This window comes from Abramis brama (genome assembly GCF_963993115.1).
Source record: "Abramis brama genome assembly, chromosome: 1".
NCBI classification, from domain to species: domain Eukaryota; kingdom Metazoa; phylum Chordata; class Actinopteri; order Cypriniformes; family Leuciscidae; genus Abramis; species Abramis brama.
Window position 1 is genome coordinate 36,547,974 of NC_139963.1, and position 24,326 is coordinate 36,572,299.

At 38.1% G+C, this 24,326-nt stretch overlaps 1 protein-coding gene across 1 annotated transcript in view; it reads left to right on the forward strand.

Annotated features, from left to right (window-relative positions):
* The first annotated feature begins 2,050 nt into the window (after nt 1-2,050).
* The window catches only part of gna12a (guanine nucleotide binding protein (G protein) alpha 12a), a 34,138-nt gene continuing 11,862 nt past the window's right edge, over nt 2,051-24,326 (forward strand). Inside the window, exons 1-2 of the mRNA XM_084124962.1 lie at nt 2,051-2,843; nt 12,211-12,426. Of these exons, the coding sequence (XP_083981088.1) occupies nt 2,523-2,843; nt 12,211-12,426 (537 nt within the window). The 5' untranslated portion in view covers nt 2,051-2,522. The remainder of the gene's footprint in view (nt 2,844-12,210; nt 12,427-24,326) is intronic.

Here is a 24,326-nt window from a genome sequence, read left to right on the forward strand (position 1 = left end):
GAGTTGATGTGCGCAAGGAAAACATTTAATGGAAAAGCTTTCAAGTTGATTTTCAAGCAGGAGGTTAATTGGACTGAGTTTTTGGAGGGAAAATGAAATCAACATGCACACGAAATGCAGCTGAAGAGGCTTTCAGAAAGCAACACGGCCATGATTGCACATTTTCATCACCAAATCAGAAAGCAACAGAAATACGAGTATCCATTCTTCTCTTTGGAGTAAATTGCACATGATAGCATTCTTGGAGAGTGTTGAGGCGAGCCATCACCGCCGTCCATGTTTCACACTATATGCTTCCAAGCAAAGGCGGCAATGCAGCACCAAGTGCTATAACTTTGGGTACTCATATAGTTCATTCATGGGATACAGCAAGAGTTTTATTTAATTCACCATGTAAGATGCATTGGAGCTTTTTAAATGTTAATGTTCTAATGTACTAAAATCAGACAACAATTATTATGGCATTAATCACTGAATATAAACTGTTGGTGAGTCACAACTGAATCAACTGACTTCAGCCGAAATGCATTATTTTCCTGTTATCACTGTAAAGCTGCTTTGAAAAAAAATGTAGGCCTATTGTAAAGCGCTATATAAATAAAGGGGACATTTCTTTTCTTTTCTTTTGGCTCGACACGTATGAATCTAACAGACAGAGCTCATTTTACAAAACAACAACAACAATGATGTACATGCACTAGCAAAACATGACTAAAAGGAAATGTATGAATGTATGCGCAGGTTAACACTGCCCTCTGCTGAATGAAGAGTTATTTTTTTATGAGCCTTTTTTGTCCCTATAACAACCCATGCAAATATATATAAAATATTTGTCAGGCATGATTAAATAAGTGTGAGATAAAGTGGTATTCAGTTGGTCATACCTTGCAGCTCGCTTGAGGTGACCCGCTCAAATATTAATGCAGAATATTACTACGAATATGACTAATGAGATTGGACATCATTTAAAACTATATGTAAGAAAAATACACTGTAAAAAAAGTTGCTGCCTTAAACTTTTAAGTACAATCAACTTGGATGTTTAAGTTATTTCAACTTAAATTACATGACTTTTTTCCTTGTCTTGTAGACTATATCATTAAAAGGCTGAGAAAAAGTAGCTCTGCATAATATTTTTCTATGATAAGCAGTGAATCGATTTCGTTTAAAATATTAATATTTGAACAACGTTTGTCAATCAAAAAGCCACTTTGTTGTCATGTGACAAGGGCTGGGTCTCCTGATTCGATTCACAAGCTCTTGATTCGCTTTACGATTCGCTTTGATTTAGATTTGTTACGGTATATTTAGTGTCCATTTTGCTTACATATTAAGAAACCCTCGCTGCTAATGCTGTAAATATACAGGGCAATGTATAAGACTATTTCAAATCAGATCTTGTCCTTTTGAATCATTCATTAAAGTCCCCCTGTAGTCAATAATTGTATCCCTTAAAACTCCTCTTTGATCACCAAAATGACATATTTACAAAAAAAATAAAATAATAATAAATAAAATCCTGTGAAAAAAAGAAAAAAGAAAAAATCTTCATGCCTTTATAGCTTCAGTATCCATTAATTTTCACCACAGGGGGACTTTTAAAAGAACCAACTGTTCTCATTAGGTTATTTTTTTGAACCAACTCATTAGGTTATTTTTTTTTAATGACGTTTGCCCTTAAATGTTACACCGCTGGACACTGTAGACCTAACATGTAGGGAAAAAAATTATGACACCAAAATGAAGATTGCTCCATTTACATCTCAGACATCCTTATTAGTCACTGATCCAGTTGCTTTGTACAGAGTGTATCATGCAAAGTGTATCATCAGAGTGTATCATTTTTTATACGCTGTTTGCTAAGTTTCAAGTTTTAGTAAGCACTGCCACACAGACAGTAGTCCAGGACAGACTTGGGGGGCCACTGTATGGCATTTCTGGCACTGGAATCCCCCTCAGGTCTATTCAAACGGCCATTTCGCTGGCGCCCCCTACCGACCACGCGCTACACAGCAGGAGGGGCATCAGATCGGTCCGGCAAAGAAACTTCCCAGAACTGAGAGGGAACATCAGAAAGTCGCTCGCGCTCCTCCACCAGTATGAACTTTGGGACTTACGTCGCTACCAGATTATAAAGGAATACGTGTTTCAGCTAAATAACATTTCCTGACAACATTTACCGCTTGATGCTTGTTCATTACCACGACCAACGGATTTGTTTAATAGGCAGCAGCCTTTTTTCATAGTTTCAACGGACAGCAGTGGTCGCTTTGCTGGGGAAGAACTTCTTCAGTGTCAACGGTTTTTCCTTCACACATGTCTTTATAATGGAGGAAAATGCTGATTGTGTTTCAGCTTTTTCCGTTTATTGCTTGTTTTAACCGCTGAATATTCGCAGATAGATATTTGCCGGCGCCAGCTGAGTCTATTCCATGTAGATTTTGTACAAAACATAAAGTGAAGTTCTCGGGCACTTTAATGAATACATCAGGTGGTCACTAACCGTGTCGAAGTTGTAAAGGATGGCTGGCGTGGTACGCACCCTGAGCCGGTGTCTGCTGCCCGCTGAGGCCGCTCACGACGACAGGAGTACCGGGAAAGAACGAGCCCGCGAGCGCGATGTGAACCCGGAGCGCGAGGCGAGGCGGCGCAGTCGCGAGATAGATGCCATGCTCGCGCGCGAGAGGCGCTCGGTGCGGCGTCTGGTGAAGATCCTGCTGCTAGGCGCCGGAGAAAGCGGCAAATCCACATTCCTCAAACAAATGAGGATCATCCACGGAAAAGAGTTTGACCAGAAAGCGCTACTCGACTTCAGGGACACGATCTTTGAGAATGTCATCAAGGTAACGGTCTCATACATGACAGTTTGCTTGAGTTTTTGTTGTTTCTGACGTCATAATTGTCTGTTTTGTTTGTCAATAATTTTGTGGATTTGCTGCCTTTTACATTTTTTATGTCATACACTAAATGGGATGATCAATAACATTGTTCATTCATACAAACACCTTGAATTAACTTTAAAAGCGGACTTGACTACTAGGATGGAGAAAAGATTAATTAATTGTTCAAGTTAGTGATTGATAGATAGATAGGTTGTTTTAAATGTTACTGATATAAATATAAATTACTTTTTAGTTTATAATGTTAGTGCTGTCAAATCGATTAATTGCGATTATATGTATACATAGTCTACACACACACACACACACACACACACACACACACACATATATATATATATATATATATATATATATATATATATATATATATATATATAAAATTATACTTGTTAGATGTGATTAATCCCGATTGATCGATTTGACAGTGCTAATGGCTACATGAAAAAAAAACATTTAGTTTTGTAAATTATTTAATCAATATTTATAATTTACTTAAACTTGAAGTTACAGTGGACATGACTAGATCAATAGTCCGAATAATTTAGTTAGTAATAGATAGAGTTAATTAAATGCAACTACTGCATCAATAATCTTAATAAAATAATACTGTTTTATAGCATCAAAATTCAAAGGGTCTTAAAATGATGTGCCAGATTATTTAGTTATTCTAAGGTCACTAAGGACAAGTTTCTTTTCCAATCTTGCCTGTTTTCTGGTGAGACAGGCTCTTTTGTCACAATAAGTAAGCTAAACATGCTCCTCACAAATGAGAAACACAAATAAATGCAATTTTGCAGTCAGCATAATTAATACTTCCTCACTCAGTCTCTGTGCTTCAGTCACCAGCAAGTGCTCACATGCACTCCCATCACATGTACATGATCCTTCTTATGCTGTCAAACATGCAGTCACATGTCAAACCAATTCTTTCTTCATATAGGCCCATATCAGATCAGACTAAATCTAGATGTCCAGATCAGTTTAATTAGACTAAGGTGTTTGGACACCCATGGCCATGTGACATTTTTTTTTATTATGTATCTGACTAATTCATTTTGCTGTTAATCATGTGATGGTTGTTTTAGGCATCTGCTCTATCGCAAAGCAAAATCCATGGGGATCGTTCTTGGGTAATCTCCCTATAAGCACGTCTGTTTAAGATGCCTGTGTTCAATAACAGTGGCTTGACTCACAGCTCAGAGTTAACGGGAAAAGAGTGAAAATGCGTCCCAGAATGTGTGTGTGAGAAGGCATGGGCCTGGGGCTTGTTGGAGTTGGCGAGGATCATGAGGAACAGTGTTTGGCCTTTCTGGTAGAAACAACTTTTTTATATATTTTTTTTTACAAACCAGTAATCACAAATCAGCAACTTAACATTTGCAGGCTGGCAAATGTTCTCCAGAATTACCAGAAGACTAAGTTTAGCTGTCCTTAAAATTAAGCAGTACATTGAGTCACTTTGTTTTGTCTAGGTTCATCCCTCACTCCGCTATGAACGGAGAGACTGTGTCTGACTTATCATTGTGATCGGCTCATGTGCTTTCTGAGCTCACGTGTCTTTGGATGTCTCAATATGTCTTGATAAAGAAGACTTCTGTTATTTATCTTCTGTGTACTTTCTGCTCTTGTGTCTTCCTCTCTTAATCTCTTACTTAGTTTCACATTAGGTTTAGGAAGTTTACTGATGTGATACATCTGATGTGATCATAGTAAAGACTTTAAGATGAGCTGCTGATAGCACAAGACATGCTCTCCATGTTACGATAGCGATAGAGAAGATCTAACACTCTCTCATGTTGTTCAATACGTCTATGTGCTTAACAAGCAGTTGGTGGAGTCAGAATTTTTCTGTGGTGTTTATTTATAACAGAGCATGTCCTTTGTTAAAAAAAGTCAGTGTATTGTGCATTGTCTTGTCATTGTCGTCTTTTTTGTTGCTTTGATTTTAAGTTAGATGAGCTGAAATTATATAATGTCATGATACTCATTCTTGCCTTATCTAATAATTTATTAATAATACATAAAAAATGCTGTTTATACAACATGCAGAAACATGCAGTAATGCAAAACAGGAAATGATATCATAGTGAGGAGGACCCCTGCAGACCTTCATGACTGTATGTTGAGGTTAGTAAGTCAAAATATCAGACCGTTTAAGCTTTTTTGACGAGGCCGGGTTAGTTCAGGTTGTAAAATGTCATGTGGTGCAACTCCCCAAAACGCAATGATAAATTCTGAATTAATAATTCATGATATTGTAAAAAGAAAACACCTTTTACCTTGAAAAAGTTTGTAAAATATTTTATTAAATGCAACTACATTAATCATCACTGTTGTATTGCATGATCAAAACATTTTAAAAATGATGTTGAGTCAGATTAAAGGCAGGGTAGGTAGGATTTTTCTAAAAAAAAAAAACATTTCAAATTTGTTTAAACTGTCTTTATATACCAATACATAATTAAAATATAAGTACTCTGAAAAAGAGAGTATAAAAATCGAGTGTCTGTAGACCTCTCACGACTGTTGTAAACACAGCTAATTATTTCCATTCACTCCACCCCCTCCCTTCTGGGCTCCTTCCAAAGCCACGCCCCCAAAACACATGAACGCGCGACGCCAAACGCTCAGGTTCAGGAAGACGCATTTATTTACTTGAGACGAGTGGAGAGGAAGGAGCGCAGTGCATGCAGTGACATCATGTCAGAATCACATGTAATAAAATACCTAACTTTATCACTATAAATATAAACAAATAAGATGGCTTTTAGTACTCACTATCAAGCTAGCATATTTATAAGGCACAGCTAAAAACAGGTTGCATTGATACACGTTTTTCCATTACCATCAGTTAAACTGTGATGAAGGTGAATTTCGTGTAAGATTCATATACGGTGTTTTGCATGTAAGAGTTTCCATGATGAAAACATTGTTGACTCTGATGAGGACTAACGTTACACTCCGGTGACAAGTATCGCATCGTCGGTTGAAGGACAGGTCCGGGGTCGAGGGCGAAGCAGAGGAGGTCGTTCAAGAGTGCGGGCAATCAGGGTCCGAGGAAGTAGTTTTTGCCTTGTTTGCCTTCGCTGACTGCATATGCAGGTGCTTTGAATTTTGAATGCTCTTTCTCTGCCATAATTAAACTCTTCGTAGGTTCCGCACCTCTCTTGCACTCCCCTCAAATCAAACGGGTGCGCGCGCATATGGGCAGATCTAGCAACAGTGGTGGTAGCCTTGGTTGCGAGAGTGAGTGACAGTCGCCAAACCAATCAATTGTTTCGTCCCGAATGGAAATAATGAGCTGTGTTTATTGCAGATTAAAAGGTCTACAGTCACTCGATTTTTATACTCTCTTTTTCAGAGTACTTACATTTTAATTATGTATCGGTATATAATGACAGTTTAAACAAATTTGAAAAAAAGTATTTTATAAAAATCCTACCTACCCTACCTTTAAGTTATTCTAAGGTTACCAAAGCCAAGTTTACTTGCCCAAACCTGCTCGTTTCCTGCCGCCACATGCATTTTTGTCACAAGTAAAGCAAACATGGTCCACACAAATGAAAAACACAAATAAATGGCATATTTTGAAAGTAAACATTAAGATTTGTACACTTACATGTATTCAAGGTTTAAAGAAAAGTTATGTTTTAAGTGATGGCTACACCACATGACATTTTTAGAGTCATTACATTTTAGTTTTTCAAACCAGCTCTACTGAACACAAATATGTCTGTATTCTGGGAAACTATGGTGATCATCTATTAAGTGGGAAACTGAAATGATAAATATTCCTATCCTTGGTCTTGTTATCTTACCCACAGTTTGGCCAAAAGCAGTGCTGCCAGATCAGAGGTTTGGCTCAGTGGAAGAGTTTTGCTTTATATGGAAAAGGATATGTTTCTCAGAACGTCAGTGCAGAGGTCCACATGTTCCATCTCCATGATTCTTCTTGTCCACCAAAAACTTAGCCAAACTGTCAGGCATCACATCATGCATCCTTCCCAAAGCCAGTGAAATGTTCTTGTGTAAACTTCTGTTTAGACTCCAGGAGAATATTTCGTACAATGACACGACTGAGACAGAGCTAAAAGATTGACTTTGTTCGACTGGGACTGATTGCGATCAGATCCTCTTCTAACCCCACAGAGGACCTGGAGCAAAGCTGCAGAACTGAGCTCTCTTTGTGCGGATGATGTCAACAGTTTATTGTTAATAAGACCCCTTCACCACAAAGTAACTAGTAGTTCTGATCTTTTTAATTAGCTTCAGAGGTAAATGTTGAGGTCTGTGTTTTGGAGCATCTCTTTGTATATGAGAACTTGAAGTGAGTTTTATGACTAGTTGCACTAAACGGCCTAAGTGTATGTGTTGGCACTGATTACATGGTCCACTCACTGCCCTTTCAGTCGAGTGAAAAGAGCAAATGGGCATGAAGAATGTGCCTAAAGTCTTGTGTTTCTAAATGGTTTACCATGGATTCTTGTCACCAGTCACCACACTTGGTTTCATTAACTGTAGATGTCAAAAAGCTTTATGAAAAGCTTAGATTATCAGGGTCTAGGAAGAAAAACGGAGGCCTATTTACACTAAAGACTCTTTAACACCAAGAACGGTAATGATAACTACATTAGCATTCACACCAACGGACAGTAACAATAATATAAACCTGTCACAGCTATGGCACTCTAAATGCACTAACTCTCTAAAGTCAGGTGGCAGTCAAGGTTTTTATCTTTCATCAGCTGGAAAAAATCATTCCATTAGTGATTCCAACAATATCATTACTCTGTGTCGTTAACCTTATGGTTGTACTGTGGACTTTTCTACTCTCATAAAATTTTAATAATTTTATGAGAATATAAAACTGCTTTTATTCAAGTCAGAATATTTTTTTGGCTGAATCAAGGTCACAGCAACAAAAACCCTAATATGCCCTTGTGGTGCAATTTTAGCCTTTTCCCACACAATGTGTGTTTTGATGACATGACTGCTAAAAGTATTTTTTTTTTGGGTTACACTAGCATAGAGATGACACAGTTTGACTAAAAGCCTAAAACGTTTGATTTTATTGAGTTTTTAATGGTGAGTCAGAAATATGAGAAGGTTTTTTTGATTAATTCAGAGGTTTTGTGAACAATTCATGCAGCTTTCTTTTTTTAGAAAGTATAAAAATTCTACATTTGAATTGGTGTGAATAATTTTATAAAATTGTTTGGGAATTTCATTTAGTTTAGGTCTAAAACAGTTGCCCATTACTGGGGCAAAACCTTTTTTGTAGAACAAGTGGCCAGTAAAAGTAAAGCATGTGATAATACGTTATTTCACAGCCCAAAAGATGTGTGAATTGGATGCCGAGCTGGACTGGAGACCTTGTTTGTTAGCGATGAAGTCAAGGTCAGATTGGAATAACTCCACAATGGTTGGTCTCTATGGGCTCTTGGTATCGCACAGTCCACAGAGCCAGAGGAAATGCCTCTCCTCAGTGCAGACAGCGAATACCGCAAACAATGGCGATTCAGTCGTGCCATCATCTCCCCGCTGACCATTTGTCATCACCCTGTTGTTCAGCCCATCCCTCTGTAGGCTTTACGATGATGACAGTGTCGGTTATGTTTGTTTCACTGATACCAATGTGGAGGAACCCCAGTCCAGACTTTTCCTCAGTGGTGGAAAAAAACATGAACACACAATTAGAGAGGTTAACAGTTGCGTGAGCGAATCTCAGCTTATGCGCTGATCAAATTATTGGTTGTTTTATAGATAACATTATCTTCATTTCAGCCACTTTACAGTGGCAAAAGTCCAGGACATAGTCCTCTCAACTCCTTCCAGATCCTTCTATCAATGCCTTTTGAGTATTACGGCACCATTTGTCTGTAGAGGTGATCTGGAAAGAATGTAAATTGTTTTTACAATCAATGATTTTTTTTAAAGACAACCTTGTAAGTTAAAATCAAATTTAAAATAAATACTTTATCATCGTCCCAGGGCATATTATTAACCTTTGTTAATGTTATGTTTTCATGTTAGTTGACAGTGCATTAAGTAATGTTAACAGATACTTTTGATCTAAAAAAAAAAAAAGATTAATAAATGCTGCCGAAGTATTTTTCATTGTTCATGTTACTGATTTAGTTATGATCCGATCCAAAACTAGATGGGAAAATCAAATCAAATCCCATCCCACAATATTTCCCACTGAATGTCATTTGATTTACAAATATGCATTACAAAAGCTAAATGTGTTGTGAGTACAGTCTTTAATGTCCATATAAATGATTTGATACACCACAGTCAGTCTTTCCTTTCCTGCCTTGTTGTTGTTAACGCACTTTGAGTAGGTTGTGTAATTTATGTCTGGGAATTTATTACTTCCTAGATCAGTAGCGAGCTATCTGTTCATTACTGTTAACTCTTTGTGAGAGTGATTTAAAGTCTGACCTGAGACTGACATGACATGTCGGGACACGATAAGATCTCACCTCTGTTTGGCCCCTCGTACCCCTCACTTATCATTTGATCCTCCAAGAGTCAATTTCCCTATTACTAAGGTCTCTTGTGCAATGGGAAACCACTGGCATTGAAGCATTTCCTCTGTTTACTACATCCTTGAGAAAATAGTTGTGGTATTCAGTAACTGCCCAGAATGTGTTTTTTGCCCCATCATCCCAAGGAGAGCGCGTACGGAGGAGCAAATTATCAATAAGTTGTGCCACACCGAAAGGTTTGAATTAATGCGTCCTGTTTGCAAGAAGTTTGTGGGGGAGGATACAGGAAGTAGCTGAAGGGTGACACAGGGAGCAAGCATATATCAAGCCCATCTTCCTGTGTGATAAATCTGAGAGTTCCTCTGTGACTAGAGTCTTGGGAGGCTCTTTCACAGGCGGCTTGTTTATGGCTAAAGAGTTGTTGCTGATTTAGCTGTGGTTGCTCACCGGTGGGGAACCCATGAGCGGCTGCCTGCATTGCTCCCCACATCTGCTTACGCTGCAAAATCACAGCGCTGCCATGACCACCACTGGAGTAATTACTACGCCTGACACGCAGGGCCCGTCTAATGCGTGTCAGATGAGGGCCGATGGTTGGGATTCGCTGTCAGCTGTGTCTCTCGACAGAAACCAATATCCCTGAATTTCATTTTTACTCTTTGTTGACTGAAGATTCAGGAAATCCCCTTCTTTTTTAACAAACAACAAGGAGAAAATAATGAGTTGTCTGTTTTAGACATGGAAAAGTCTGTGGCTTTTTGTTGAAGACTGTTGAAAAAACAAGTCGCTTTGGAAGATGCCATTCAAAACAAACACTAAGGGCTTGTTTTCAGGAGGCATTCAAGAAACACTAGGAGACATACTCACGGCGAGGTGAGGTTTTGGTGGTTTTCAGAGATATTTTTGGGACTTTGCCACAGCTCAGGAAGAGATTGGAAGCCCTGCAGCTGACCTCTCCACTGTGATAAAGCCGCCTCACCGCTCTCTTTCTCCTCTTGCCCTGACTGTGTCAACGGATCAAGCCAATGAGGGCAGGAAGATACGTCTACGCTTCCCAGATAGTGTTGGCCAGAAGTGGGTGAAAGGTCAGAGATGGTTGGAAGGGTTTTGGGGACTGCCTCTTTGAGACAAATAAAGGCAGAAGTGTGAGTGAGTTTGGCCCCTAGGAAAGTACCCTGACAACCCTGAACCAAAGCACACTATTAAGAGCATTAAGCCTAACCAGCAGGGAGGCCTTAAGCATGAACAACTGTTTACATTTGTGAACTGTTTGATGGCTTGGGAAATCTTGGGATTTGGGAGGTGGGGGAATCTGATGGATTTGATGGAGTCAGCCAGACTAACAGGACTGTACCACATTCATTTCCTGTCGCTGTCCTGCTGTTTTATTGGTTTTGCAATGCATGCGTCTCGTGCTGATATGCAGATCACTTGTACATGCGGACAGACTAAGAGTCTCTGTTGCGTTTACACCTAACCCAATGACCTGTCGTGCTGGAATGGCATTAAACGGACTTGTCCGGGTCACAGGGTCAAATCCCATAAAGCACCTGTGCCTGAGGGACCCTTTATCTTCTTTGGAGGCAAAATCTGGCCGGGCGCTCTAATTACTGTAGCATACATTTGCCCAGGGCACTTTTGAGTGCTAGTGTCGATGATTCATACGTGGCCCTGTAGAGCAGAAAGAGAGGCCTAGGACCCCCTTCTGGGACCCTGAACATCAGGATGTTATTCCAGTGAAACAAAAGGAGGGTGAAATGTGCTGCAAAGCAGGATTTTGCCTCGGTTGATAGAACTGCAGTTATTATTGTGAAAAGTCAATGGCCTTATGTTACATTTACAAAGCGTCTCATGATATTTCTGCTCGTCCACAGAGCCCAACCCTCCTGGTTACTGCCAAAGAGTCTCAGTTCAGGGTTTTGTGTATTCAGTGTTATGCTTGGAAGTGAAGAGGCTCATCGCGGAAGTTTAGTTTCAGTGCATTTGCTGTCCTTAACAGGGCTTTCTGGAGATGTTTTCATTTTTGGCTTCAGAGTGGAGTGTTTCAGGCATAGGCACAAATCTTGTCTTTTGGAAATACATGTCATGATTGAACAGCAGCAATCTTCGCCCAAATGCAGTTCAAACACCCTTCAGATTTGTCACTGTTTTAACTAACAGTGGTGCGTATTTAAAGGGACCATATTATTGACTTTATTTTATTTGACATCTTTTAGATTTGTTTAATTTAATTATTATCCTGAGGTACAAAATATAATGCTAGGCAAAACCGTTTCTTGCACCAACAGTAGTAGTTTTACTAAATGTTCTTCTCTCTCTCTCTGACACTTTTGTTTACAATAAAATCCTGTCCACACCAACATAAGTGTTCGGCACAAAAATTCTGTATGATTGTCGCATGCGATTTGTGTGTTCAGGCCAATATCAGTAAAATGCCTCTAATATGATTGGCTAAACTCACATTGGTGTAGTTCACACTGCTGATCATCAGGGCAGGCATGTCATGTTGCTGAATACTGAATTGCAGTGGTATGGGCTAATGATTGTATTTTTCCAAAGCCTTTTTACTTAAAACATTGGTAACTAGTTTGAAACTGTGCTTGGGAGATTTACAGAGGCAGGATTTTTCAAATGTGCTGTAGGTAACTTGAAGACATTGCTCATATCTTTATTTTGTCTCCAGAAGAATTGCTACATCCAGCTTCCTGCTTCCAGCTCCAGAGGACACACCCTGCTGTTGTTATGCACCCTTGACATAAAAACATGGCATTCATCTCTCTCTCCTTCTCTTTGTCTTTTTTTAAATTTTTTTAAAGGGGATGCGGGTACTGGTGGATGCCCGAGACAAACTTGGCGTTTCCTGGCAGAACTCAGAGAACGAGAAGCATGGCATGTTTGTGATGTCCTTTGAGAACAAAGCAGGCATGCCCGTCGAACCCTGTACCTTTCAGCTATACGTCCCGGCCCTGCAGGCGCTCTGGAATGACAGTGGCATCCAGGAAGCCTACGGCCGACGGAGTGAGTTTCAGCTGGTGAGTGTAATCATAATACATTTCCTGACAACCTGTGCCATCTGGATACTCTTACACTTCACAGCAAGCGCCAACACGGTTCTTTGGGTAGTTGCCGACGAGTGTTCCCATAAAACAACTGATGTATTATTTACCTGTATTCACCTGGGTTAAGTGCATTGCTCAAGGGCACAGTGGTGATTGCTAATGGATAGCCTGCTACAGTGGAGCTTCAATCTGACTAACCTTTAAAATATAGTGATATTATTTAGCTAAATTGTGACAGTACACCCATTTATAAATTAAATGATTTCTATTTCAAATAAATGCTGTTTTTTTTTTTTTTTTTTTTTTTTTACTTTCTATTCATCAAAGTATCCTGATGCATCATGGTATCCACAAAAATAATAAGCGGCACAAATGTTTTCAACATTGATAATAAAAATAAATATTTCTTGAGCAGTAAACCAGCATTTTAGAATGATTTCTAAAGGATCATGTGAGTAATGATGCTGAAAATCCAGATTCTCCATCACAAGAATTAATTTCATTTTAAATGTATTAAAATAAAACAGTTATTTTCAGTTGTAGTAATATTTCATATTATTGTTAATATTCATTTAATATAATCAATCAAATAAATCATAAGAGATTTCTTTTCAAAACATAAAAAAATCTTACCAACCCCAAACTTTCAAACAGTGGTGTTGTATATTCATATAAAAATAAATAAATATGTTATGTTAAATAATATACTTCCTGAATATTCAATACATTTTACTTGTATGTGTGTTCCCTGGGAATCCAAACCACAAGCTCTACCATTTGATAGTCTAGAGGTTACGGGAAATAAAGTAATATTTCAGTGTCATTTAGATGTAAATCGTTGGCCTAGCTATTAAAGCTAGACACTGGGAGACCTTAATTAAACCTGCTGAGTGCAGAAAAGCAGAGGAAGCTTGACTTATTTATGTGCATCTCATCTCTGCGTGTACGTTGCCACAGGACTTTAATGAGTTCAGAAGCTGTGCACAGGAGTCTCTCAAACTTTAATCGCTCTGATTGCGCACTGGAGCGATGCGAGTCACATACACGTCTCTGTCACAGCACCTCTGGATCTTTATGAATTTTTAAACTTTGTTGAGAGTCCTGAAGATCTAGGTCAGTGGTGCAGGATGGAGGACAGGATAGACAGTGAGGAAACCTATGAGGAAATGGCACAAATTTCCCTTCATGCATGAGATGGTTTGACTTCTCACTGCTCACGTTTTTCATAAAATCTGCTTTTTCTCTGAAATTAGGAGTGTCTGAAGCATCTCATTGATTATTTTGATGAAGTGGCTACGATCATACTCATTTCAAAGGCTGAGAACAGAGGCTGTAATCTGCTAAACCACCAGTCTGTCTTTGGCTCTGATGTGATGAGCTCATGCCCCCAAAACCCCTTGTCTTTTTCTTTCTTCTTTACAAGTGGGTTTACATCATCAGCCTTTGCTACTGTGATGAAACACAGATGGTCCTGATTAAGGACGTGTTCATCAAAAAAAGACTATTTACTTAGGATAAAAGTTTAAGATATTTAATATATTACTCAAGTTGGACAATTTATTATGTATTCAAATTTGATATACTTCCCAATTAAAGTCACAGTGATTTTGTCTAAATTTAATTGTGACTAGAAAAATGTGAAAACTTTTTAGAGTAATGCTTTGGTTTAATTAGTGGTCGAATGGATTTTCTATTTACAAAGTTCAATGTTGATATCTATAATGCTGATATAGTCTATAATCAGTTTTAATGATAGTAGTTGATAATATTTATACAAAATGCTGCAATTATTTAAATATTAACTAAAAACAAAAACAAAAACAAAAAACATAACATATAATTTTGAACTGTTGACGCCAAGAATTATGATTTATACTATAGTATGCTAATATGGATTAGAAGAAAAGAAAATGATATATTATATTAAAGTTTTATGTAAGCAGATGAAGAAGAGTGCTGTTTTTTTCCCATTTATTTCATTGAATAAAGTGAACAGATCTCAAGTGATGTCTGTTGTCTTTTTCCCATTGTGAGAACAGAATAAAAAGAAGGGCCGAGAACTAACAACACAGCACTTTAATGAAAGATAATATAGACCTTGACTGAGAATTTGAAACCCAGTCCCATCAAAGTGATAATTTAGTGAGAAGAACTAAGAATCTCTTAACATTCAACATCTAGCTGGGTAAGCTTTTTAAGTGCGCTTCTGTCCTTTTAAAGCCATTATTTGCATATGTTTGCCTTAATGAAACATGTGTGACGACTGTGGAGTTTGACCCAGCTGTTTTTCCAATTCGGTCCGTGACATGAGTCTTTTGACCCTATAAGGGTTACGTTGAACTGGCCGACTGGGCCAAAGGTTTGGTGCCCCTGCCTCCCTCAGTCTCTTTTGTTCTCTATGTACTGTGAAGGCCTGTTTGTTTGTGAGTTCATTCAGAATCCTGTGAGTGGGAGGACATTACAGGGCTCAGCCTGTCCGACTGAGCAACTCCTGTTCCCTTTTGACCAGAGACCAAGCATTAACCCTGTCCTACAAGTTTTAGTTTCTGCCCCAAACAAAAGTGCGCCTGTGGGAATGCTTCTCTTTTTTGCCTTTACAGAAAGTTTCTTTTCTACCAGTCCTATGAAACATTGAGTAGAGGACAAAATTTGAGACCCGAAACTCTCTCTCTAGATCCCACAAACCATCTCCAAACAGTACACAGTAGTATAGTGTAGTATACTTCAAAATTCAGAGACTGAATCTGAATTACACCATGTAGATTCTGGATTTTGAACATTTAATACCAAAGAAATGTTATGATAGTAAATTAAGGAATATTTCAGTAATTTAAGTAAATTTGGGACTTTGATCAGATGTTCTTTGGATCATCTCAAATCATGCCGGAGAACATGATCATCAGATTTGACATACTTGTGGAGTTCATGCATCTCTTTGTGAGAATCTTGGCCCGGATCTCACCAGTCTCTACTCCGTTCCTTCAGCTCTTGGGAGGATTGTGGTGGTGCGAGGGCGGTCCTTCATCCCTCGGTTGTAGCCTATTAGAGGATCTCTTTAGGGAAAAAGTATTGGCATTGACTATGAGAAACAAGCATAAGACTTTTTGTCAGTATGCAACCCTAAATTAATGTCAGAATTCCGTATGACCATCGGATGTGAGGGATTGTATTGACTGAATGGATCTTGATAAATTTTTGTGATTTGAATTTAATGGTTGAGTGAAGGGATTTGTGCTGAGATGTAATTTCCTTCTACTAGCATTTATATGAGGAAAATTTTGAAGGAAAACTGGCTTTAATGTGTGTGAGACTTGCACATTAACATACAAAAAACAAAGAAAATGGATTGTATCCATTGTCAGTAAGGCTGCCAAAATCCCAAGACTCGCCATTAGCGGGAAGGCGGCTCTGGTCATACTGTGATTGAACACAAACGTTGCTTTGCTTGAAGGCTGTGGAGAGTTCATGGACAGGAAGTCTGTATTGCTGCTTTGTTGAAGGCTGATGCCGCTGCCCCTCCAAGAAACCACACTAGATCTCACGGCCCAGACCAGCAGATCTGTATGAGCAATGCAGCTTCACAGCTGTTGAGTCAGGGCCATCATAAATTCCTTCCTGGCAAACTCACCATAATCTTCACATACGCACAAAAAAGGGTGGGTCGCTTGGATATCAAGTAAAGTGAGACGCTGTTGAATAATCTTCATAAAACTTCCTGAATATTTGTAAGATTTATAGGAAAGCTTAATTCATTTCAAATGACGGTATTTGGTTTGAAACCGAAAACAAAAATTGTGTAATCACAATGTTACTAGTATTGGCTGAGGCTGTGCATCCACAACTGGGTGATTCTCCCAGAGATCGTGGTTTGTATTTTGGATCTATATATATTTTGCATTAAGAAAATAGAGCCATTAAAAGGATAGTTCACCCAAAAATGAAATTTAGCCCATGATTTACTCACCCTCAAGCCATCCTAGGTGTATATGACATTCTTCTTTCATACGAATACAATCGGAGTTATATTAAAAAATGTCCTGGCTAATCCAAGATTTATAATAGCAGTGAATGGCCATCTATCGGAAGCTAGTTATTTTAGTTGATTGTATATTTTTCTTACACAAATGCATAACTTTGCTTCAGAAGGCCTTTATTAACCCCCTGGAGCCATGTGGGAGCTTTTATCATGGATGGATGCACTTTTTTGGGCTTCAAATTTTGGGCTCTCATTCACTGGCATTTTATTAGCCAGGACATTTTTTAATATACCTCCGATTGTATTCGTCTGAAAGAAGAATGTCATATGGCTTGAAGGTGAGTATATCATGGGGTACATTTCATTTTTGGGTGAACTATCCCTTTAAGACTTATTTGCATTGTGACATTATTTTCATTACAGTACACTACACAATGAATTATATATATATATTGAGTTGGAAATGAAATACACAGAAGCCAGTTTCTGTAACAAAAATCTCGTAATTGCAAATTTATATTTATTTATATATTTAAAATAAAGTCACACTTGCAATATAAGTTTATATTGTGAGATCTAATTATACATAATTATAAATCTAATTATAAATCTCATTATGGTTCTGATTTCTCATAATTGTGACTTTATACAGTATGTCACATTACTTTTTTGTAAACTTTATTTCACAATTAGCCTATCTTTTTTTTTTAACCTTTTACAGGCTTACATAGAAATATAACCAAGATATGTTCTTGACATTGAATGATCATCTTATATTCTGTTTACTTGTTGTTGTTCACCCTAAGGACATGAAGTAGACATTTAATTGATCTTTTTTTTTTTTTTTTGCCCCGTGATGGTCGGGATCAGATGAATGGATTCCAATGCATTTTGTAGCACATATGTGAGAGCTTTGTCAAAGGACAAGATCTATGTTTCTTAAATATCAGTTTCTTAAGTCAAGGCCCAGCCATATTTCATCCGTGAAAAGCCACCTCAACCACGAAGGGAAGCTTGCTGGGATTTTGCCAGCGAAAGAATCTGCAGGAGGAGTAATGATGTCTATTTGTGCAAGAGAGGGAGGGCTGTGTCATTTACACAGAGAACAGTGGGGCTTGTCATGCGAGCTTCAGCACATATAACCACACAGAACATCGTTATACCATTCCATTAGTGAGCTTGTTATCTCATGTACACAAAGAGCAGAAATGAAGACATTTTTCAGGTTTCACACATCCGCCCCACATAAGAACATTTCAGGTCGAGCCCCAAGAAAGATATCCCTGCCGCTTCCCAAGAGCTGGGCGGCATTCAACATTCCTCAGGGAGATTGATGTTGCTGGGATGCGTCTTAAATTCCTCACGGCTGAAAATAAGATGGGTACCCAACTTTTCCTGTATGATATGTTTTAATGAGATTCCTGGCAGCAGACCGAGCGACCGTGCTGTGCACATTGTTACCCAGAAACAACAATTTTAAGGATGATCTTTAGTAGTTTACGATGCCTCCTGGCGGTCTCACCAGGTCTGGGCCTGCCTCGCTCTATTTTTCTTTTTCCACTCTGTAAATGTGGGGACCATTTGAATTGTTTGATGGTCTTAGAGGGCCAATCCAAAATATATAAAGTGAATCCATACAGAGGAAGGGCGTATTTGTTTACTGAGCGAGCTAGGAGCGATGGCTTATAGCAGAACATAAGCCGTCCTCAGAAGAGTTGGAGATAAGCAGAACAGCTCACATTCCTGAGCAGCTGCAGAGTAGATCTCCAGAGACCGGTCCACCTCCCCAATAACACACTCAGCCTAGACATCAGCACAACACAAACACAATGACAAAAAAAAAAAAAAAAGCATAACTAGAAGCCAATGCATGGCTATTTCTGTCAAAAGCTAGTACTAGTACTTATATATGTTTATTTGTTTTGTTTTTTTGTGCAGATTTGTTAAAGGAGGATTTACTCATAATGACAAATAAATTAACTCGCCCACGTGCCGTTCCAAACCCATTTTGATTTCCATTTTGAAACCCATTTCCTTTTTCTGTGGATAACTTAAGGTATATTTTACAGATGAGCATCTTAAAGTGCTTATTTGAAAATATGCAAATGGGAATGAGTTGAAATAGGGTGGAAAAGTGCAGCTTTAACATTATGCTAAACTTCTCCTTGTGTGCTCCTCTAAACCAAGTTGCATCAGTTGTGCGTAAGTTACAACTTAGCCTAATTGTTATGTAAAGGGGCACTAACTTACACACTAATAAATATTTTGCACTATTAAACTTAGTTGAAATGTAACTCTCATGTTTAATCTAAATATGATTATGTATTGTTTCAGTGGAATTGTTTTTTAACCGTTATTTACACAAGGCAAAATAAGTAAAAAATCCACCTTAACAAGATCAACTGAAATCACTGTTTCAAGACTTTAAACTTGTGATTCAACTTCTTATTTGAAGTATGATATTGTATTATTGAATTGAATTGTGATTTTTTATTTATTTTACAAAATGCATTTTTAGTACTTTCATATTTAATGTATTAAATATAGACAGCAATTAAAATGTTTAACACAATACATTTGCCCATGTGCCCATTTTGATAATATTGACAATTACATACATTTAATTATTAACGTTTTCTTTGCTTCCTATGGAGGCAATATTCTCTGTAAAACTACTTTTTTTTCAGGTCTATAAAGCTAGCTAGGTCTGTCGCTATTTGTCGCTGAAAATAATGTTTGTTAGTGCCATCAAGTTGTAGTTTTATGTAACAGCTGCAGCTCAAGGCATGTGACCAAAAGCGCAAATCTTACTGGTTGGCCAGTTTTATTTACAGTGTGATAGAAAAGAAATTAGAACACTTCTCCATGAATAAATCCATTGCATTGATGGCATGCAAATGTTCATGTCGGCCTGAACAGACATTAACGGCTGTTCGTTCAAAGTAAAAAGTTTAACACACCGAATTTGTTTTTTGCACCGAAAATTTGTCTTGGTGTGAACAAGCCTTAATAATGAGTATAAAAAAGTTCACTGTCAGCATTATACAAAGAAAATATTTTCCCAATGAAATTTGAATAATTTTTTTCACACATTCTAAATAGGATTTTATACATAAAAGTTGCTGTTATACTTTAGGAAGGGGTCCCCTTGGATGCTTGTGTGTCCTTGGCAAAAATTAGTTTGGAAGGACCATTCAGCAGTAAATGATGACATAATTTTCATATACTATTCCTTTAAAGGGATAGCTCACCCAAAAATGAAAATGCTGTCCTCATTTACTCTCCCTCATGTTGTTCCAAACCTGTATGACTTTCCTTCTTCTGCTGAACACAAAAGAAGATATTTTAAAGAAGGTTGGTAATTAAACAGTTGCTGGTCCCCATTGACTTCCATAGTGTTTTTTTTCCTACTATGGAAGTCAATGGGGTCCATCAGTCATTTGGTTACCGACTTTCTTCAAAATATCTTCTTTTGTGTTCAGCAGAAGAAGGAAAGTCATACAGGTTTGGAACAACATGAGGGAGAGTAAATGAGGACAGCATTTTCATTTTTGGGTGAACTATCCCTTTAAATCCTTTTGAATCAGTACAGTTGTATGTTTCATGGATATCTTCCATTTTTGGCTTGTGACATCTCAATTTGTTTCGGCACCTCTCGAGACTTTGTGCTTTTGTCAATCCTCTCTTCTTGTTGAATCAATCTGGCTTCTCCCCCAGCGGATGTGGCTACGATTACTGCTGAGCGTTTGTGGCCGCTGGAGCCGAGTATGCTTAGTCAATAGTTGCCTGGTTTTTACACACTCTGTAATTAAAGCAAATCCACCTAAGAGTGTGTGCAATAAGCAATAATATAAGTGCTGAGCTGTGGGAGAAGTTTTCTCGCTGAGTCCCACCACTCCTTTGGCTGTGGCCAGGGTAAATAATGCCTTATTGTTGCTCAGCTGACTCCCGGTCAACGGGTAACACTCTCCACCCCGGAACACAGCCAGACTTATTCACACAGCTGGGATATAGACACTGTACTGGGACATTCATAGCAGAGTCTGGTTTGAAATGTATGAATACGTGGATGAAACGCAGACACAATGTCATTCATGGTTCAGAGAGGGTTACGGTTAATTACTGCAGTTAATCGCTAGTGGCAAGATTGATGAAGGCATACTGACCAGATGTTTTGTGGGTTTTGGCCAAGAGATTTGCTGAGATCATTTCCAGAAAACATTTTATTAATTCCTCAGTTTTTTTTTTATTTATTTACAGAGAGCAAGAAAAAGCACATAATGAGGGAGATGTAGACATTAGATAAATAGCTTTGCTACTAATGGCTGCATTACATTATTGCTACTTACAAACCTCAATTGTTTGTGTTCATCCACTGAATTGTTTCACATAGCTAATCTATACAAATAGCTTTAAAGCAATTATAATACTTCCCCTCCGTTTAGGGCATCCGGAAATGAGATGAAAATAGACATATATATTTAACTGTATTTGGATATCTGTTATGTAACATACTGGATTTTTGGTGGAAATTTACAACAATGCATCTTTGATGCATCTCACTTCTGTTCTTCTGAGACAAACAGAATTGTATTTTCTTGCAGAAGGAATCTTACAAATGAAACGTGTGGGTACTATTTCACCCTCAAACCAAAGGGAAAAGTAATTAATTATATTTTGCATAAAGGAAATTAATCCTTTTTTTTTGCATTGTGACAATGTAAAAATTCTCATTCTCATTCCTGTAATATTGTTTTATTATTTATAGTTGTATTATTTTTTATTTACATCACTTTTTTTTTGTTATGAAATGTGTTCTTGATACATTTTGTACATTTTGATACATTCACCCAATCAGACTTTTATTTTCAGGCCCATAATCTCCTCTGCATCTAAGATGAAATGGCTTCACTTTAGGGGTTTTCATAGTTCCTATAACTATTGGTGGAAGTACATTTATTAAGTACAACTATTGCCGCTTTTTGGCATGTTTGCACCGCAGGAACTAGGAAGGATTTTAGTTATAGGAACTTATTAAGTTATTAGTTCCTACTTCAGAGTAGTCTAACCCAGCACAATAGGAACTACCAGTGACGAAGTGAAGTGTACATTTATTGGCCGAACCCCAGACGGCAACATAGTGTCGGCCCAGATCCGGGCCAAATCTGGTACATGTGGATTCCATGCGTACCGGATGTGGGCCTGATCTGAGCTGACACATTGTTGCTGTCTGGGACGCATGCCATACGAAACACCTGCAAGCCCCATTTTTAAAAATCCATCGTGTAAACACACAGCTTGCATATACTTGCTCCGCAAACTAACATTTAGCACATAAATATATATAAAGATAATGTTAACGGCATTTACTTGCCGCATTTGTCTGCGACGTTGTGTTCTTTTCTCAACCTTGATGATGTTTAGCACTGCAAGTTGTCGTAGGAGATTTCGTCTCTTAGCCCTCCTTTTTTCGCATAACTTATACGTCTACATTCCATCTCCGTCATCACGAAACCCACGACACACCACACAAACACAGCTCAGCTCCAGTTGTTGCATTATTGAATGCCGCGCTTAAATGATGTCGCTGTTGGCCGGCTTTAGGCCCCGATATACTCACGGCAACGTACTTTTTCGTTCTTCGCTTAGTGGGTAAAACGAAGTTCAAAAGACATGAGCAGCGATACGCTGTTACCGAACATCCAGACGCCACCCACACTGCTGAGAGCTATGATTAGATGAATTTGTAAATAGGTGCTGTGCGCTTTCCTCTCAATAACAAAATAAACACACAACAACATTTTTTTTTTTTTTTTTAATAAAGCATAAGAAAAGCATCGTGGATATGTTTGCATGAGCTCTGCAATTCGGCACTCTAGTAAAGTTCCGTCACGTTTATTTATAGCACTTTATACAATGGATTGCTTAAAATCAAGCAAACAGTGTCAGTGACTTGTTTCATCAGAACTTTTTCTATTATAAAGCAGCTCTCCAATGTGTTCATGTTTTCACTTGCGGATATCTGACCTCAACGGACTGAACAGGAGAAATTAACCGGAAAAGATTTCCACGTCAAAGAAGGCGTTCTGCACATATCTACCTATTGCGTAATCGCCACAGACCAGTGGTAGTACAAAAGTGTTTACCAGCCGTAGCAAACTATCCATAAATGTAGCATTGGCAAGCTGTTTCGAACGCCCAGTTTTGGCCTGATTTTGTTCAAAATGACGTCACATTAGTTCGCTCTTCGATTTCACCTGAAGTACATCGGACCCTTTATGTCACTTCAGAGTTCCTAAAGGCGGCGTGAATGCAACCAGGAAAATGTCCCTAGGTGAACTATAGTTCTCAGGGGACCGAGATCACTGTTTGTGCTGCTAAACATTTTTTAATTTGCCCCTCTCATCTAAAATGACTTAAAAATAAGAAACACAGAGACACATACAGTTAATTTAGGCAATCCAACATCTCAAACAGCACTGAAATCAGTGTTCCCAGATTCCTATCATTCCTACATCCCCTTTCTTCCCTCTTTTCTTTTCCTTTTTCCTTCATGTCCTCGCAACATCACTATAACCCCTCATTTCTCAAGAGGCATAATAGAAGTGACAGCGCAGAAAGGCTTTTGACTCTGAGAGGTGTCACTGGTGCATTCAGCCATATTTCTTCGACTGCCCTGTCATCTGTCATGTGCTATCTGTAGACAGACTGTCAGGAGCGATAAATGCACGCTCATTTTGGCCTGCTCCTCCAGTGTCCTATCTGTCTGTCTGCCCTATCTAGGCCATTATAGTACAACTTAGTCAAAGTACTCCACAAGCATTGCTGAGGTTTGATATGACCATGACAAACACTTCCATTGCCTTGACATTCCTAGGCTGGAGATTATACACCTAAGTGGCCTATCAAGGTTATTTCACTCCTTATAATGGAATGAAAGGGTTGCGCATGTGTGTGTCTGCAGGTGGTTTCTAGTCTAAACTCCCATTCATAAGTCTGAAATATCATGCTGTGATAATTCCTGATAAATCTTTCCACGATGATTCCTTTTTTGGAATTATTTTTTATTTACTTATTTACTTTTATTCAAAAGCTCAGTCTTTTTTGTCCAAATCAAATAAATCAGGATAGTAACAAAAATGTACATTTTTTATTATAATAATTATTTGGTTATGTCAAAGAGGCTTTTAAGGGGATATTTTACCCAACAAAATTAAAATTCTGTCATCATTTACTCATAACATTAAACGACTTTCTTTGTTCTGTGGAACGCTAAAGGAAACTTTTTGAGTTACTGTATGTACTGTAGATTTGAGGTAAGACTGGACATTTCAATCTGTAAAAGGACATCTTTTTGCGTCTAATCTTTTCAATGAATCAAATTATTTGTTTGTCAGTCTGAATGGTTTGTTCATAAATTGTTTTTCAAGTTCATCTCATTGTCTAAGGGATTCGTTCACAACGGTTATTAGTTTATAAGATTATCAGTGAATAACAACATAATTGTTGATCTGTTTCTCACACAATGCTATTGTATGACTTCAAAAACTTCAAAAATAGTCATGTGGGTCACTTTTTTGTTACTTTTATGGGGCCTTATCGAAGCTCCCCTGTTTTGGGGAAAAAAGAAATGTTTTTTTGAGCATCAAATCGGCATATTAGAATGATTTCTGAAGGATCATGTGACACTGAAGACTGATGCTAAAAATTCAGCATTACCACGACAGGAATAAATTACATTTTAAAATGTATTAGAAAACAGATATTTACAGATATTTAGCAGATACAATATTACTATCAGTATTTTTATTCAATAAATGCAGCCTTAGTGAGCAAACATTAATAAAATCGTACCAACCCCAAACTTTTGAACTGGGGTGTGCATTATACACACACA